Source organism: Marmota flaviventris, chromosome 1 (genome assembly GCF_047511675.1).
Source record: "Marmota flaviventris isolate mMarFla1 chromosome 1, mMarFla1.hap1, whole genome shotgun sequence".
Lineage (NCBI taxonomy): Eukaryota > Metazoa > Chordata > Mammalia > Rodentia > Sciuridae > Marmota > Marmota flaviventris.
Genome location: NC_092498.1, coordinates 216,763,583 through 216,782,326, shown reverse-complemented (window position 1 = coordinate 216,782,326; position 18,744 = coordinate 216,763,583). Strand labels below are relative to the sequence as shown.

At 53.5% G+C, this 18,744-nt stretch overlaps 1 protein-coding gene across 1 annotated transcript; it reads left to right on the top strand.

Annotated features, from left to right (window-relative positions):
* The first annotated feature begins 15,440 nt into the window (after window positions 1-15,440).
* Window positions 15,441-17,720, top strand: Tnfsf9 (TNF superfamily member 9). Its single transcript, XM_027952759.2, has 3 exons — window positions 15,441-15,573; window positions 16,107-16,143; window positions 16,875-17,720. Exons 1-3 carry the CDS (start codon window positions 15,454-15,456, stop codon window positions 17,327-17,329), a joined length of 612 nt encoding a protein of 203 aa, XP_027808560.2. The 5' UTR covers window positions 15,441-15,453; the 3' UTR covers window positions 17,330-17,720.
* The last annotated feature ends 1,024 nt before the right edge of the window (window positions 17,721-18,744 follow it).

Here is an 18,744-nt window from a genome sequence, read left to right as displayed (position 1 = left end):
ATTAAAGAGAGGTTTCATTATTCTGCTTCGTATAGTAGTTTCCAGAAGTCAGCTGTGATAAGAATCAGAGAAAATAGATGTTAACATTTCACTAACTCCTGCTTGGCATGGTGGCCTGTAACCAGTTTCAGCCCCTCATGGGCTGAGGCAGGAGGATCACTGTGTCCAGGAAGCGAGACCCTATCTCAACAAGAGAAAGGACTAACTCCTAAAAAGCGGGAAGGTGAATGTAACCGTTTATTATGATTTATTGTCATTTTAAAAAATCAGACCATGAAACCAGGTAGAAGTAAGCGTGAAAAGTTTGCAAAACAAAACATTTAAACATACTTATTTAGACAAGTGATCTGAAATTAGAGACTTTTCAAACATTTCTCCACGGCAACTGGAGTAAGCCTCCTAAATCTGGCTTTGTTGTGGATTCCGACTTCTACATTATCTTCTTTTGCCTTTGTCCTTCAGCTCTTGGGTTAAGATGGCTCTGTGGGCTGTGGTGGTGCATGCTTCTAATCCCAGTTTGGGAGGCTGAGGCAGGAGGATCTCGAGCCTCAGCAAGTTACGAGGTGCTAAGCAACTCAGTGAGACCCTGTCTCTAAATACAAAATAGGGCTGGGGATGTGGCTCAGTGGTCAAGTGTCCCTGGGTTCAATCCCCGGCACCAAAACAAACAAACAAACAAGATGGTTGTGGATGTCTCCTTCAAGCTCCAGAGCTGCATTATACCTTTTATCAGGAAGAATTCCCTTTCACATAGTTCTTCCCCATAGCTATGGCTGCCCAACTAGACTCTAGATGGACTTGAAACATTGTCATCTTGCGCACACCCGACTGCATACATTCCTGCATCCAGCTCTCTGAACCAGCCGAGCCTCGCGAATGGGTTCTTGGTTAGTAAGAGGACTGCTAAGCTAGTTCTCCAGCTCTGTGCACAGGCTCTCCATGATTCTTCCATGTCCGTGTTTCGAGGTCATAGCTCCACTCTGCATCCTGCTTACCAGATAGACCAGAGAGCTGTTTCCCCTCAGGTGCTGGACCACGACCGTGGCACAGTCTGGACGGGTCTGGGATGGAGGTGTGGTTCCGTGGCACAGCACAGGCTTGGCATGCACGTCGCCCTGGGTTTGATGCCCAGGATCAAACAAATCAGAACATCTGGGAAAGTTGCCAGACAGGCTGGAAGGAGTCGGAGGAGCTAAAAACATGCTCCATCCATGACCTTTACTGCAAGAGCCCTCGATGTGCATACTGTGGTCCCCTCTTGTCCATGGAGAGGTTTCTGAGACTGTAAGTGCATACCTGAAACTGTGGACACCATCGACTCCTGCAATTTATTGCCTTTTCCTTGACTCAGCACTTCCATGCACCATGGCCAGGACTTGCAGTTTGAGGTGTGACAGAAAAACTAACCTGATCTTTTTTCCTTTTTTCACAACTTCATGGATAGAAGATTCTTATGGTAGATCTTAACAACTCCAGCATATGATTTTTTACTTTCCTCATAAGTCAAGAACTTTCATTTTTTTTTTCACTTAAAGGAAGAACATTGAAGCTTCTTTTCAGTGTATCTGCATTGCCAGCATCACTACTTTTTTTTTTTTTTGCTGGCGGAGCTGGAACCCAGGACCTCATGCATGGTAGGCAAGTGCTGTAAAACTGAGCTTCACCCTAGGCCCAGCATTATTACTCTTGTTCTTTGGAGTTATTGCAAAGTAAAATAAGGTTTACCTGAATGTAAGCACTACAATACCTTGACAGTGATACCTTGACACTGAGATGGCTAGTAAATGACTAAAAGGCAGGTAGCATATACAGGGTGGATACGCTGAACAAAGGCATGATTCACATCTTGGGCGGGACAGAGTGGGATGGCAAGAGATTTTAATCATGCTACTCAGAATGACATCCAATTTAAAATTTATGACGTTTATTTCTGGAATTTTCCATTTAATACTTTCAAAGCATAGTTGAGCACAGGTAACAAACTGCTGCAAGTGAAACCAAAGATAAGCGGAGTCTATGGCATTTATAATTGTTTGGCATCCTAGGACTTCAGTCAGTCAGATAATTGTGGAATGCGTAGTGTCTGGGGGTCAATGGAGTCGCCTAAATGAGAAATTTTCAGCTAGGGGCAATTCTGTCCCTCAGGTGACACTTTCCTGGGTCTGGACATTTTCATCATTACAACTGGGGAATGCTACTGGCCCCTGGTGCACAGAGGCCAGGGATGCTGCTTCATGTCCTTCAACTCACAGGACATTTCCCAGAGCAAAGAATTATTGGACCCCAAATGTCAAAGCCAATAGGGCCAAGTGGAGAAGTGGCATTTCTTAATGTTTTAATATAATGGGAGTCTTAAAAAAAATGGAATAGAAAAGGAGGTGGTCTTGCCAGGAGGGGCTGATGGAGTGTGTGAGCTTGGTCCTGGAAAGTGGGGTTTTCTGCATCATCCCACCAGGGCAGGGCTGAATTGGGGTGTGGACTCCACCCTGGAGAGGCGGGACCACCTGGATGACCCTCCCGGGAAGGACAGCTCCCTGGAGAATCCAGCTCCTGCAGGGATCTTCTCTATCTTTGTCTGGATTAGGGTATCCCTTGGGCTCCTGGATGGCCCTCAGGGAGTCCAGAGGAAAGAGAACAGAGAGCAGGGGTGACCTCCCGTGTGTGGCCTGCTGAGCTCTGAAGTTGCCTGAGATGTAGGAAGACCAGTGACGTAAACAGCCTGTGGGATGGAGGGAAGAGGGGTGTGGGGTGGGTGACGTCACCTGGATTCCTCCAGGTCTGACCCCCGTGAGGCTCTAATCCTAGGGTGTAACACGAGCCAGGTGTGCCCAGGGTCCCCAGGCAGGCAGACTCATCCTGCTACCCAGGCATCCCATAGTATCACCTGCCACCCAGAAAGCCATCTGTGTTCTCCATAGTAGTCCAATGACCATGTTGTAGGGTGATGTCACTAATCCAATGTAGCCAGGGAGCACAGCCAGGGATATGAGAAAGCTGGGCCACAGGCTGTAGGAGCTGGCCTCTGTCCCCAGCAGCAGGCCTGCACAGGGAGCTGGGGAGCAGGCAGGCGGCACCGTGAGGACTGGGAGCCCATAGCTAGAGGGGCTGAATTTTTATGGCCCCTCATCTGTCTGATCCTGGGTGTCCATACTCTCAGGATGTTCTACCTTGCAGTTTTATAAGAAAATGGAATTTAGCATAGAAAGTAGCCCCCCAAACCATCCCTGTAAGAAGGTTTTACTGACTATGTCTGGGTGTTGAGATGGGTAAAATGTTGATTTGAAGTTTTATCATGCAGGCAGCTGAGACAGTACAGGTGGCCTGACACCAGGGCCCAGTACTCCCACCTCCTGCAAGGGGCCAGCCTCCAGGTGCAGAAGCCACCCCAGAAACCTTCAGCCGAGTCCCTGGGCTCCAAGAGAACTCTCAGAAAGCAAAGCAGGGATTGGGCTCCTGATTTAGAGGTGAAAAAGAAGAAACAAAGTTTCCATTTTGGGGACTGGGTGCCTGGATCAAGGGTAGAGCACACGCTGATCACGTGTGAGGCCCTGGGATCCATTCTCAGCATGGGGACAAGGACACAGCAGAGGGCTCTCAGTGCTGCTCCATGGTGAGAAGACAGAGACCCCAAGGTTGAGTCTCACCTGGAGCCACTCACTGTTGAAGCTGGGCACAGAGCCAACGGAACCTGCGTGTTCTGGGTCCAAAGCCCACGCCCTTTATCTCCACAGGATGCTGTATAGGTTATAGCCACATCGTCACTTGGTCTAAAAAGGCCAGCAGTCCCACAGACAGTCTCTCAGGAGGAGGATGCTGCCAGTGTGGAGCAGCCGTGTGACTGTCACGTGGCCATGGCCCAGGCCTCTGTGTGTGTCATTGTCTGCCTCCCATGGAGCGTGGGTACCCTGGGGCTGGCTGCGATGCCTGCAGTTGGCTTCCCAGCATCTGGGTCTGCATTCTGTGTCCTGGGCCTGCCATCCCTGGCTCTTTCCCAGAACTCCCGCCTCCCCTGCCGCGGGGCCTTTCCTTCCGCCTCACTGCCCTGGCCTCAGACCTCTACCTCGGCTGGGTCTTGTTTTCTTTCCCTCTGCCCTGGCAGAACTCGGTCCTGCGTGTGGACCAGCCTGGCATGGGTCCTCTCCAGCTGTGGGCAGGGGAGGAGGAGGGTTCTGGAAGTTACTGTTCTGGGGCAGGGATGCTGAATGAGTCTTTAGAGGAGAGAAGCCCTCCCAACTCCAGGGGCAACACAAGCTCTGGGCACGCGGTGCCTGGCACCGCTGCACCCGGTACAGGGTGGGGGTGGCGTGGGGGTGGAGGGGACAATGGAGTGTCCTCTGGCCTTGCCGGGCATGTGGCCACCTCCTGCCAACACTCACCCCAGATACATGCAGTGCGTCCCGGAGGAGGCCTGCTCCGAGTGGAGGGACATCCTGGCAGGAGGGGCCCTGAGATCCGCGGGGCTGGTGGGGTGGAGACGCTTCCTGAGCTCTGCCCTCCCTGCCCACTGGCCTGGTGTTGGACATGAGCAGGGTGCCCCGTGCAGGTGTAGTTGGTGATGTGGTCATTGTTCCTGCTGCGGAGCCAGGGTCTGGCAGGCACAGCGACAGGGAGTGGGGCCGTGAGTTCCCTGGGGTCATCTGGGCCATGCTGGTCAGGGAGCAGCAGGAAAGCTGCCGAAGAGGAATGTAGGCCATGACACATAGGTGTTGATGATGGCCGGTGAGCTCTCCGTCAGGCCCTGGACTCTCCTGGATCATCTCTCCCGGGCTGATCTATGGCCGCATGGGGTGGGGCACAGTCACTAATGGGAGCTGAGGGGAAATCCTCGATCCAGACAGGTTGCTTTTCCACTCTTCCTTTCCTATAGGAAAGGGCTACCAGGCACAGGCAGGATTTCCTGTTCCGTATCTGCCAGGGGGGGGCAACTTCCTGCCAGACTAGGAAGGGGAGGAGGGACATCTCTTTATCTTGTGCTGGACACAGGCAGGATTTCCTGTTCCGTATTTGAGGGTTGGGACTTCTCTTACAGGAAAAGAAGACAGACTTCCCTTTCCACCAGGAGAAAGAGGCAGGCTGTTCCCCCTGTTGGAGAGGGGAGCTGTCCCAGGCCACCAGAGGAGGGGCAGGCTCCTATGCTTTGTGCAGGAGGAGCAGGGGTGGGGGTCTTCTCTGTTAGGGAAGGGGCTCAACCTCCTCTGGCCCTGGCCCTTGCCAGAGAGGCGGTGTTCCTTCCATCCGGTGTCAACAGGGGGTGAGTCTTGAAAGCAAATGAAAGAAACGGCCACAGACCTCAACGAATCAGTGATGCAGAGGGGCATATTTTCAAGAGGGAAATGGCCACTGGCTACAGCAGGCTCTGAGTTTTCTAGGGTTTAGCGGGGCCGGGTCATGGGAGGAATTTGTCAGATACTTTTGGTGGACTTAGTTTTGGCAGCAGGAGAACTTTGGCAGTTAAGGGAAATTGCCAAAGGTCAGAGCCCTCCCCCCCCACCCCCTCCCCCCGGGGGGGGGGTACTGTAAGTTTCTACCTCCTTCAAATCTTACCTTTTCCTCAGTGAAGGGTTTCTTCTACACCACCGAGCGGGAACGTTCCCATCTCAGTAGTAAAAGAGACGGGACACCAGCTGCCTCGGGCAGGGCTTCCCACTTTACAGGAAAAAGGGTGAAGCGCACAGTCACACACCTCTGAGGTGGTGGCAGTAGGGGCCTCAAAGCCGCAGGCCAAGCAGCCTGGAGCCATGAGCACGAGTCCTGCCTGAAGTGATGGGACACTAGAGGGTATTTAGGTGCTGGTGGTATTGTTGCAAAATCAGCCCTGGAATCGGGGTGCTACCAAACTGCTCTCACCCAGCAGTGTGGGGACCCTGCCTGCAGGGGCAGAGGAGCCACCACTCAGGGCCTTACTTGAGGCTTACTCTCCTCGGGCCTTCTCGCCCCCTGGCTCCACAGCCTGGACACAGTGGGAGGCAGGAAGGCTGTGCAGGGCCCGTCCAGGGGTGGGGTCCTCTCAGCTGTGTGAGGTGGTGGGGGGTTGAGTGGGGTGGGTCACTGTGGCACTTCTGGGCATGTGAATGAGATGGGTACATGTTGTGTGCGTGTGTGTATTTGTGTGTGTCCGTGGATTAGCCTGGTTTGCACGCATGGTCTTATTTGGGATCTGTATTGCTGTAGCTGATTGGGCTGGGGCAGGTTAGTGTAAAGGTCCTGTGTGAGTAGGGCCTGGGGATCCTCAGCTCCTGACACCACCATCTCAAGTCAGCAGGGCAGGGCTGGTCTCCAGAATGTGCTGGCTCTCTGTCAGTTCTACCCACCCCAAAGGTCTCCCCCTGGGCCCCCCACCCCTCTCTTTCGGCCACCCACTGAAGTCTCACAGAACCAGGTAGATGGAACCCAGCCTCTTGCAGCCCCTGACTCCTTCTCTGGGCTGGTGGGGAATGGCACTTGGGTCATTGGCTCTGCCCACTGTGAAGTTGGTAGGGGATGACATGTGGCAGTCATGTATTTAGACGTCAGGCTAGTACAGGCGAATGGACGCCGATGCACACTCATAGAATCCAACACAAACACTGACATAACTGTAGTCTAACTCAGACACACAGACTCAGCTACACACAGACAGCATAATGTACACACAGTACAGGGGCTCACGTGGATTCAGACACACTCTGAATACAGACACCACTGGATTTACCCTCAACCAGATGCACACATAATCAGGCTCCCACAGGCTGTGTACATGCATGGGAGTCACCAGTCACACACAATAAATGCCACACCTTCCCAATGCAACTGATCGCCAGACAGCAAGGCACAGAGACCCAGTGAGAGACACACATACTGAGTCAAATACAGATACTTGCTACTCTCAGACACCAGGACAGACATAGCCAGATCTAATGCAGACTCACGCTTGTGCTCACCCGTCATATGTATAGATGCGGGAGAGACTGGGGAGTGGGCGGGACCTGGGGAGTGCAAACCGCTGGGAGCCTGGGGAGAGTGGGAAGAATGACAGAGAAGTGGGTGGGACTCTTGTGGGCGGGGCCTAGACAGAACGCCGGAGCAGGTGGGCGGGGTCCGGGGAATGGGCAGGGCCTGGGAGGCTGGCGGCTGGGGGGGGGGGGGTCTAGGAGAAGGACCGAGAACCGGGAGGGATGGGGCCCTGAGCAGGGCCTGCGGGGCTGAAGGAGCCGGGAGGGGGAGTGGGCGGGGCCTAGGAGAATGACAAGGGGAGTGGGGGGGCGGGGAGGCTGGGGTCGACCCTGGAAATGGGCGGCCTGCCTTTCTCTAGGGTCCAAAGGCCGCGAGCAGATCGGTGTTGGTGATCCCGGTTGGACGCTGGGGTTCCAGACCTTGAGTGATGCTTCGCTGTCACTTTCCGGCTGGGAGCCTGGGGCTGGCAGGATCCTCAACTCTGTCCCACCGCCGCGCGACCAGCTGCCCTCGCCGCCCTCCTTGCACCGGCGCCGCCCAGTGGGAGTCGGCCTCGGGGCTCGGTTCTCCAGGTTCCGGAAGCAGCACGGGCCGGGCGGGGACGCAGAGCTGCAGACGGTGACCGCGGGGGTGTCTTCGGTCCCACGGTCCTCCCAGCTTCCAACCCACGTCTGTGGCCTGGATTCCCGTCTAGGGCCCTGTTTGATCCGGTTCCGGCCGCTCATCTCTGCTCTTCCGCGTCCACGCCCTTTTCTCCCCAGGCTGTGCACCTGACTTCGGGAAGACCCTGAGAACTTCCCCGCGGAACCCCCAAGCATCTTGGCTCCCGGGCCCCTTCTCGGTCCAGTCCTGGGCTGAGGCTCGGCTCCACCAGGGGGCGCCCGCTGCTCTCACTGGACACCGCTGCCAAGAAACGGGACCCAGACGTGGACTCGGGTTCCTCAAAGAAGAGAAGGGAGAACCAGGTCCCCAAATGGGGTGGCCTGGGCCTCCTATTGGAATATGGGTCTTACGTGGTGTGAGGGGTGGGGGCTGAGGTCCCAGGGGAGAGGATGGAACTTGGATGGCGCCTAGGGGTATGGATCTTGGGTGTTCTGTACTTGGGTCTTCTCTGGGAGGAGGTGGATCTTTGGTGGCCTCAGGTTGACCTAGGTCTCTTCTGGGGATAAGTCCTGGTTTTTATGGTTCTTTCCTCTGTGTTCTTGTTGATTTGGTTGTCTGAAGATTGATCTGTTTTAGTGTGTGATTTGTGTGTGTTCAGTGACCCTGGGTGTCTGATATTTTGTGTCTCTGTATATCCCAGAGTCCTTGAATAATCATCTTCCTCCTCCTCCTCCTCCTCCTCCTCCTCCTCCTTCTCCTTCTTCTTCTTCTTCTTCCTCTTCCTCTTCCTCCTCCTCTTCTTCTTCTTCTTCGAAGACAGAGAGAGAGAGAGAATTTTTCAAATATTTATTTGTTAGTTTTTGGTGGACACAACATCTTTATTTTTATGTGGTGCTGAGGATCGAACCCAGCGCTTGCTCGGCGCATGCCAGGCGAGCGCGCTACCGCTTGAGCCACATCCTCAGCCCCCTTGAATCTTTTTAAGACTGTGTGCTAGTGAGTATGTGAGACCATAGATGTTTCTGTGTGTCCTGAGCCTGGGATTCTCACTATCACAGTGTGCTTGATTATATACCCTGACTGTGTGTCCGTGTGTGGGTTCTTTGTGTGTGTTTGTGGTGCTTGCCTGTGTTTCTATGATTGTGTGTCCAGGTATGTGTGATTGTGTATGTGTCTGCATGGTGTGTCTTTTTTTTTTTTTTTTTTTGCTACCAGGGATTGAACCCAGGGCCACTTAACTACTGAGCCACATCCCCAGCCCTTCTTTTTGTATTTTATTAGAGACAGGGTCTTGCTGAGTTGCTTAGGGCCTTGCTATGTTGCTGAGGCTGGCTTTGAACTTGCAATTCTCCTGCCTCAGCCTCCCAAACTGCTGGGATTACAGGTGTGTGCCATTGTGCCCAGTGGTGTATCTATTTTGATTTGTGTGATTGTGTATGTCCCCCGATGGAGACATCTTTTGTGTCCCCGTGCCTGTGGTTGCTCAATAATGGTTGCCTCCCTTTGGGGGTTGGAGAGTCCCTTCTAGGGGGTGGCCCTGCTGGGGTTCCCTTTCTAAGGCAGGTCAGCTTGTTTCCCAGCAATGAGGTGACTGGTGGGCCCCTTGGAGGGGTCTCTGGGCCCTGCCCAGTGCCCCCCACCTGGTCCTTCCACAGTGTTTAACAGGGAAATACCATTTCCTGTCTTTGATGTCATTGGTACTAAATTTTCCCTTCTTCCAAACAACCGTGACCAAGTTTCTTTCCTGGTGTGTGTACAGTTGACCACGATTCTGTGCTTAATGTTAAAAAAAAAAAAAAGAAAAGAAAACCCCCAAGCTCATGGAAAATGCAAGCAGGGCACAATCAAGTACAGTAAAAAGGTTCATATCTTCACACCCCGACTCCCCGGTTTTTTGCATACCTTCCAGAAATATTCTATACAAATAGATCTGTTGTCTAAAACAAAACCTGCACCCTCCAAACAGCTGCCTGCACCTTGCTTTGTCTTCTCAGCCCTCAGAGATCTCTATCGAGGCCCAGGGGGATGAGTCAACTGTCTTTGATGCTCCATTAGAGAACTGAGCCTACAACAATAATGCGACCATTTCCCTTCTGACAGTGGTTGAGGTCATTTCCATTCTGAACGATTTTGCAACAGACATCACTGTCTTTTTACCAAGACATTGGCACTGGTTTTTGGACCTCAGTTATTTGCTGACAAGATCAAGTCTTGGTGTTTGCTCAAGGAATTTGCTCAAGATCCTATAGGTAGCAAGAGGCCAGGCTGGGATTTTTTTTTTTTTTTCAAAAAATTTATTTTTTTAGTTGTAGTTGGACACAATACCTTTATTCCATTCATTTATTTTTTATGTGGTGCTGAGGATCGAACCCAGGGCCCCGTGAGTGCTAGGCGAACGCTCTACTGCTGAGCCACAATCTCAGCCCACTGGGCTGGGATTTGAAGGCCAGTGGTTTGGATCCTATGCGGTACTTTCCCTCAATTGGAAATGCACCCCTGAGTTCAAAGCACCACACTGGAAACACTCAGTTACACAGCAGAGCAGCCAGGTCTGCGCCCTAACTCCACAAAAGTCTATTGCTTTCCCCAGACATGTTTTGCAACACCCTTTCCCCCATCCCTTTGGTAGTACTGGGGATTGAACCCACAGGTGCTGTACCATTGAGCTATCCCCCAGTTCCTTTTATTTTATTTTGAAACAGGGTCTTGCTAAGTTGCCCAGGCTGTCCTGGAACTTGCAATCCTGCCTCGGCCTCCCAAGTTGCTGGGATGAAGGGCATGCGCCCTGGCTGCCTCGCAGTGCCTACGCCGTGCTTAGTGCACACCGTCACAGGCTGGGCTGTGTTCTGGTCTAACTATGGCCAAGGAGGGCTGGATCCAGTTTTGACTAATTCAGATGATGTGATTCCCCTGTGTGTCTTCTTCTAACACCCTTCAACATAGCGAGGCTCACAGCCAGCTGTGCAATTCCTTCCTTGCTTTCTTCCTTCATTTCTCCATTCATGCACACATTTGGCCCCTTTTCCCTCCTGCTTGCTCTGTCCCTTGCTCACCTACTCAGCAAACACCACTAACACTCTCTGCTAGGCTTTGCCTCTGCCTTGTGGAGTCAGCAGATCCAGGCAAGTTAAATGTTGACACTTGGCTGGGCACAGTGGCACATGCCTATAATCCCAGCAGCTCCGGAGGCTGAGGCAGGAGGATTGGGAGTTCAAAGCCAGCCTCAGCAAAAGTGAGGCACTAAGTAACTCAGACTCTGTCTCTAAATAAAATACAAAATAGGGCTGGGGATGGGGCTCAGTGGTCAAATGCCCCTGAGTTCAATATCTGGTACCCCCCCAAAAAAAAGAAAAGTTGGCTCTTTCTGGGTGTCCTAGTGGGTTGTGCCTGGAATTCCAGGTACTCTGGAAGCTGAGGCAGGAGGATCATTTGAGTCCAGGAGTTTAGCCTCACAACACTGCTAGACTCCACATTAAAAAAAAAAAAAATGTGACCCTAGAGTGGCCACAATAGCCACCAGCAGAGAATTGATGGCAAGTGACCGGGATCCCGTGAGCTGGTGTCTGCTAGGTGAAATCAAGGTATACTTTCTGTGCCTGTTCATTGACCTCAGAGGTAGGAGAGGGGCTCCCCAGGCAGAGGTGGGGTGCTCTCCTCCAATGACTTCCTGTCCTATCCCTCTGGGGCCCTGTGACAGCGTCAGGGTGGAGATCAGGCCCTCCCCCACAGGTGAGAAGAGCTAGGGCCCACAGTCATTTTGGGGAGACAGCTGAGCACAGAGGTGTGACTTCACCAAACACAGGGTGATAGGAGGGTGATGCTGCAGTCTTCTGAGTGGGTGGGGCCACCAGGCTTAGATGTCCCAACCACAGCGCGTCATGGTGCTCCCAGGCTGTGGCCTGAGCAGTCTGGCTGGGAGGCCTTCTTTCCCCCCTGAAGGGCATGTGCAGAGCTCTGTTAAGCTTAGCGAGGAGCACAGAGCAGCTTCTGCAATGCCTGGACCTAGTTTCTTTTGGAATCTTCGTTTCCGTATCCACATGTTGGGGATGATGACATACCACTGAGTCACAGGAAGGAGTCAGGAGCATAATGATGGCTCCATTTTACTGAGCACCTACTGTGTGCTTGCCAAGGAACTCAGCAAGCTTCTTACCACCCTGGAGGTCTATCTTCTTCCCTTTCACGTGTGTGTGTGTGTGTGTGTGTGTGTGTGTGTGTTAGTGGGGATCGCATTCAGGGATTCAGCACCTGCTCTACCCAAGTCACACTTTAGCCATTGGCCTACACTTTTCTTCCTTTCTTCTTCCCTTTTCACCCACCCACCCATCCATCCATCTCTGCCCACTCATGGTCTCTCTCCCTCCTTCCTTCCTCATTCTCAATCCGTCCATCTATCCATCCACCCATCTAACTTTCCTTCCTTCCTTTCTTCTTCTTTCCTCCTACCCTGATCCCATCCTTCCTTCCTTTCTTCCATAAGTATCATCGAGGCCACAGCGTCCCAGACTCTGGAGGCGCCATAGGAATTAAAGAGATGAAGACGCTGCGTGGGACCTCTAAGTAGCAGGGGAATAACTGTGAGCCAGCCAACAAGTAGCGGGGGAAGGGCATTTTGGATGGTGGAAGTGGCAGAAGGCTCAGTGGCTGGATCTGGAGCCTGGGGGAAGGAGGGGCACTTTCATCTGGGTCTCTAGGAGGTTCTTTTGTTGTCTGACAAATTCCTCTTTTGACACTTCTGCTGATTAGTCAGTCCTTGGCTATGGCTTGAGGCTTAATCATAAAGAGAATGGTTCTGGGGCCTCAGAGCTTCTTGGCAGAGCGCACAGTGATGGGAGGCTCTTTGTCTAGGACCTTTCCTTCTGATGGTCACATTCCTTGGAGGGGCTTCTTTCACCCTCCCATCTTCTGGATGTGGATGCTGGGCAGGGCCAGGGCTGGTGCTGTGTGAGTGTCTGGGTTCCAACACATGTTTTCCAAGTTCCACGGGCACATCTGATTGCAGCGTGGATTGCCTACGCCCGACTGTTCCTCCACCCATAACGCCACACTTTCTCCTCTCTTTCTGCCCTGATGGATGGAGAGAAGCCTCTGCCTTCAGCAGTTTTACTAGTTGAGAACTCATGTGCTTCAGCCGCTGTTCGCCATCAGGCTCAGAGGTGGAGTACCGTTTGCCCACAACTGAGCCTGAGGGTGGCGAATTGGAGGAAACTCTTCACCCTACTGGTCTGTAGTTTTGATTTACACTTTAAACAGTCGCCTGTCATCACCTTGGGATTCCAGGTCCGAGTGAAAGTACACTGACACTCCATTTTAACTCAGAAGGACAGTTTTGTTTTGCTTTTGAGTTTAGAACTCAAACCTTTATTTGTGTGTAAAGGGGAAGAAGGACAGTTTTGATGGAGACATGAATGGTGACAATGGGGGAGGTGTCTGCAGAAGAGGGTGGGGTGTGGAGATTCCAGACAAAGGATCAGCAAGGGCAAAGAGGCATCAGAATCTTCTGGAAAGCTTATTCCAAGTGACTGCTAAACACAAGACACTAACTTTGGTGTCCCCCTCAGACAGCTGGGCTGCTAAAATCTGCAGAGTAAACATCCCAAGTGTCACTGCTGCTGCTTGGGGCCCCACACTTGGAGACTCACTGATGTCACCCAAGTGTTTGGTTTTTTTGTGTTCCCATAACATCAGCTAATATCATGACTGTTTTCTCTATAATTCCTTGGCAAAACTCAATACAGGATTAAACACATCTCAAGACTCTTGTTGAGTTGCATGAGAATTCTCTGACATGCCAGGTGCTGTGGCACACACCTGTTAGGCTACTTAGTGGGAGGCTGAGGCAGGAAGGAGGATTGAAAATTCAAGGCCAAACAAATAAAATGAAAAAGATTGGTGGATATAAAACAAACAAACAAAACAACAACAAGAAAGAGAGAAAGAAAGAAAGAAAGAAGAAAGAAAGAAAGAAAGAAAGAAAGAAGAAAGAAAGAAAGAAAGAAAGAAAGAAAGAAAATTTGAGGCCAGCAACTTCCTGAGACTGACTCAAAAAAAAAAAAAGTTGTGTGTGTGTGTGTGTGTGTGTGTGTGTGTGGTGGTATCAGGGATGCAGCTCATGGTAGAGGGCCCCTGGTTAAATCTCCAGTACTATTAATAATAATAATAATAAATCCTCCACATTTCATGAGCTGTTGCCTCCTGCTGTAGACAGCGCTGAGACAGGCATACCAACCACCATCCACTTCCCCATGGAAAAAGTGAGAGAGGGAGGGAGGGAGAGAGAGAGAGAGAGAGAGAGAGAGAGAGAGAGAGAGAGAGAGAGAGAGAGAAGAAGAAGAAGAAGAAGAAGAAGAAGGAGGAGGAGGAGGAGGAGGAGGAGGAGGAGGAGGCGGCGGAGGCGGCGGGCAGGGAGGTGGTCCCCATTTCCCTGCTGGTCTGGGAAGATCGGGGCTTCAGCACTCTCCCAGGCTTGCCTAGGACCATTTACCTTTCGATTCCTCTTTCCGAGCCCGGTTTTGGCTTCTTCTATGCCCCTCCTCCCGCCTCTGCTACCACCACCACCGGGCAAACGGGAAATTTGAGTTTCCGATTGTTCCTGGCTACAAGGGGAATTTCTCCATCTGGACTCTCCGGCCTTCTGCTTGTGGGGTCCCAAGGGGCTCCTGACGGGAAGCATCCAAGTGGGTGGGTGGGGGCAGGCCAGGAAAGGTCCGGGCATCCTGGGGGAGATGCGGCAGGGTGGTGGGGTTGCTAAGCATGCCTCTGGGAGTCCCACTGGAGGTGGGGGTAGGCGGTTGAGGCCTGGCTATCCTCCGACTCCGCAAAAGTACTGGATTTGGGGGAGCCCTGGGGAAGTCCCCCTTGATGGGCAGCGGGGAGGGGAAAGCAGAAAGAGAGATTCCAAAAGCCATACCAGAGGGAGTCACACGGAGAAAAAACAGACAGAAATAATGAGGCAGAGAGACAGGAGGGTCCCCTTGACCCATTGTGGACGATCAAAGGAGACAGGAAAGAGAGAGCGACACACAGAGAAAAGGAGGGGGCAGAGTTACACGAGAGAGAACCAGGACATGACTCAGACTCAGGAGAGGGGCTGGGAGGAAAGAGCGGGAAACATCCATGACACCCTATGGATATGTGGAGAGAGAGAGAGGGAGAGGGAGAGGGAGAGGGAGAGGGAGAGAGAGAGAGAGAGAGAGAGAGAGAGAGAGAGAGAGAGAGAGAGAGAGAGAGAGAGAAGAAGAAGAAGAAGAAGAAGGAGGAGGAGGAGGAGGAGGAGGAGGAGGAGGAGGAGGGAGAGAGAGAGAGGGAGGGAGAGGGGGAGGGAGGGAGGGAGAGAGAGAGAAGGAGGGAGGGAGAGAGGGAGGGAGAGAGAGGGAGAGAGAGAGAAGAAGAAGAGGAGGAGGAGGAGGAGGAGGGAGGGAGAGAGAGGGAGAGAGGGAGAGAGAGAAGGAGGGAGGGAGAGAGAGAAGAAGAAGGAGGAGGAGGAGGAGGAGGAGGAGGAGGAGGAGGAGGAGGAGGAGGAGGAGGAGGAGAGAGAGAGAGAGGGAGAGAGAGAGAGAGAGAGAGAAAGAAAGGGGGGACCACAGGGGCAGGCTGGAGGCTGGGAGAAAGGGAGACGCCGAGAGGAGAAAGTTCCGGCGAGTCACAGGGCGGAGCGGCGCGGGCGCCGTCGCCGGGATCCCCGCGGGCCGCCCCGGAAGCTGGGCTTCCGGAACCTATAAAGCTCGGCGCCGGGCGGGCGACTGTCACTCGCCTGCCATGAGCTCCAGCTCCGACGCCGCCGCGGACCCCGAAGCCCAGTGGCCGCCGGCGCAGCCCGCGCAGCCCGCCCGCACCTGCCGGCCGCAGCCCGCCCTGGTGGCCGCGCTCGCGATCCTGACGGTCGGCGGCTTGGCCTGGGCGCTCGTAACCCGGGAGATGCGGGCTGCCTGCGCCTCGTCGTGTCCCAGCCCCGGTACCGCGACAAGCCGGGCATTCACTGAAGTCCCGGAGCTCCCGCCGAACGTCCCTGCCAACCTCTGGGACCCGCTGCCGAAGGTGAGACGCGCAGCGACCAGGGTACCCGGAGCCCCCAGCCGGGAGTTGGGAGCCCTTCTTATGCCGCCCTCCCAGACGCCTCTCTGCACCCCAGGCCGGGGAGTGAGACCCTACCATCCCTCTCCAGGGAACCCCTTCTCCACCTAGCTTTGCCGGGAGGCCCCCTTTGCATCCTGCACCTCCTCCGACTTGGATCCTCAAGGGCTCCCCTTTTCCATCTAGGACTGGTGGGGCACCCCCTTTCATCCTATGTCCCCATCTGTGTCCCGGCACTAATACGAATCTTTGTCCAACCTGGACCCAGAGGGCACTTCTTACTTCAGACCACAGGGGGCCCCCACTTCCTTTGCTTACTCCCGGAGAGCCTCTTATTCTTGGACTCTCTCTCCCTCTCAAGACCTCCAGGGAACCCCATTCCTCTTCCAGGTCCCTGGGAATCTCCTGCACCCCTAATCCTGCAGGGTTCTGGGCTTGTGTACAGCCAGGGGACTGGGACGACTTTTATCCACTTTTATCTTCTCCTCTAATCTCAGGAGCAGGAAACGTTCGCCAAACTGCTGACCCCAAACGGTGAGTGTCCTGTCCTGCCATGGCCCTGGCCCCCTCCTGTTGGGATACTGAGAAGGGGACCTCCAGGGAGACTGAGAGCCCATCACACCCTTGCACCCTGTCGACTCTGAAAGCTGCCGCTTCATCTCTCCGAACCACACTATCTCCTTTGCCCTGACCCTCTCTGCTCTCCCCTTCCCTGCTCGGTTCCAAAATTCTCCCAGTGCTCGCCCCCCTTTTCCCAGAGCCGCGTCCCCCTTTTCCTTTACCTCCTCCCTCTCCCTCCTCTCCCGAGGATTCCCCCCACCCCAGCTCCTCCTCCTTGACCCTTTCCTTCCACCTGAGCCTTCTCCCTCCGCCTCAGGACCCCTTCTTCTCACGTCCTCAGCCTTCCCTCTCCCACCTGCCTTCCTCCTCCTCTGCCTCCCTCCCTTCCACCCTGGTTCCTAGGGCCCCCTCATTCTGTCCTCTGCTCCCCTCCCCCCTGCTGCAGGCTCCCGCACCCGGCTGTCTCTTGGCGGGCTCCTGCTGTCCAGCACCCCCGGCTCGGCACCCCGGCTCTCCACGCCTCTCCCATTCCCTACCCTCTCCCTGGATTTCCGCCCCTCCTTAGCGGACCCTTTCTCTTGGATCTCTTCCTCCTCTCTGGGTGATCCTTTCCCCCTCCCCTCCCCTTCCCACCTCCCCCAGCCCCACCTCCCGCGCTGACCTTCCACCCCACCCACAGTGACCCCCTCCTCTCCCTCCCGCAGTGCTGCTGAGAAACGAGACCCTGAGCTGGTACAGCCAGCAGGGGCTGAAAGGCGTGTACCTGTCCCCCGGCCTGAACTACAGTGAGGACACACGGGAGCTGGTGGTAGCCGAGGATGGGGTCTACTACGTCTTCTTGCAACTGGAGCTACAGCGCAAGGCCACCCTCCAGAACGGGGGCGAGGTCTCCCTCACTCTGCTCCTGCAGCCTCCACCGGGCGGGGCCGCTGCCCTGGCCCTGACCGTGCATCTGCCTTGCTCCTCGGAGCCCAGAAACTCTGCTGGAGGATTCCGGGGTGACTTGCTGCACCTCAGTGCCGGCCAGAGACTGAGCGTCCGCCTGAGTGTCCACCTGCATCAGCAGGCCCACGCGCAGGATGCCTGGCAGTTGGCCCAGGGTGGCACAGCCTTGGGACTTTTCCGTGTGACCACGAAAGTGCCAGATGGATTCTTCTAGTCATTACCCGAGTGATGTGGGTTTGGGCACTGCCTACCTGGACAGACACATCCTGCCCTTCTTCCTTTCTTGTGGCCCCTTGTGCCGGGAGCTGGGCTGCTCTACCTCACCCGGCTGGGCAGGGGTTGCTGGTGCTGATGTCTCCTCAGGACTCTCCCCACCCACTCCTGCTCCAAGTTGGTATTTATTTTGAGCCTGAGCTCAGGTACTATGTTTTATATTAATTCATTATACTTCATTTATATTTATTGAACATCTATTATGTACCAGACAGGTGCTGGGAAGACATTAAAAAAAGATTTAAAAAATCCTTATTTATGTTAATATGGGAGAAATAAATATCCACTGCCCTGTGTGAGTCATGGGGCTAGCTTTTGGGGTACTGTGTAAATTTGCTGAGTGAGCCTCATTTATTTATTCAGCTATTTGTCGAGTGTTTGCTGAGAATCAGACAGTTTTCTTTCTTTCTTTTTTCCAGTGCTGGGGTTGGAACCCAGTGTCTTGCACATGTTTGGTGAGCTGTCTACCACTGAGCTCTGCCACCCCTCAACCCCCAAACAGCACTGTTTTAATTTCTGGGACACAGTCGTGAACAAGGCAGACACTGCCCCACTCCAGCCTTTACAGAGCCACTGGTCTGTTTTTTGGTGTGAAAGTCTGGGACTTTTACATGATTGTGTCTGACTCCATGTATACTAGGGGTTTGTAAGGGAAAGTGGATTATGGAACTAGCCCCAGAACAGGTGGTTGGTCATCTGCTGCTGGAGACCCTGGGATGCAGGTAGCAGGGCTTGGTCCAGGTCCAGAGGCTCAGAAGAGTAAGAGAGAGAGAGAGACTGAAATGCCTTCCCAGTTATCCAGCCACTCCTTAATCCAGTTGACCACTAAAATTAATCCTGGTGGTACTGAATGACAGAACATGTGTCCACACAGGGTATAGTGTGTATTGGTGATCATTTATTGTATGCCAGTCAGAGTTGATCACTTGAGACCATCACTGTACCTGTGCCTTAGAGACTCTGCAACTTCTATTTCCCCATTTCCTCTGCACCCATCTGGGGTTATTCACTGTGTCCTTGCAGCGGAAACACCACAGAATTGCGTTTGCTGCGCATCTCTTTCCAAATCTGCTTAGTGGCATCACTTAGTGGCATCTGAACCCAGCCCTGGTGAGAGTATCTGCACCAGAGGAATCGGCAGATGCTGAAGGTCAGGGCTAGGTTTACCGTCGGTTGATCGCCCAGACTCAAGAGAGCAGTGGAGGAAATGATGGTGTTAAACACGCAGAGGAAACCTGCAGGAGGTCTTTCCTGCAGTGGTTACATGGTAAACAGCATGTAAACAGAGGACGCTTTCCTTTAGTGAAAGCCCATTATCTAATTCAGGAAAGAAGCTGCTCACTTTGTGATACAGAA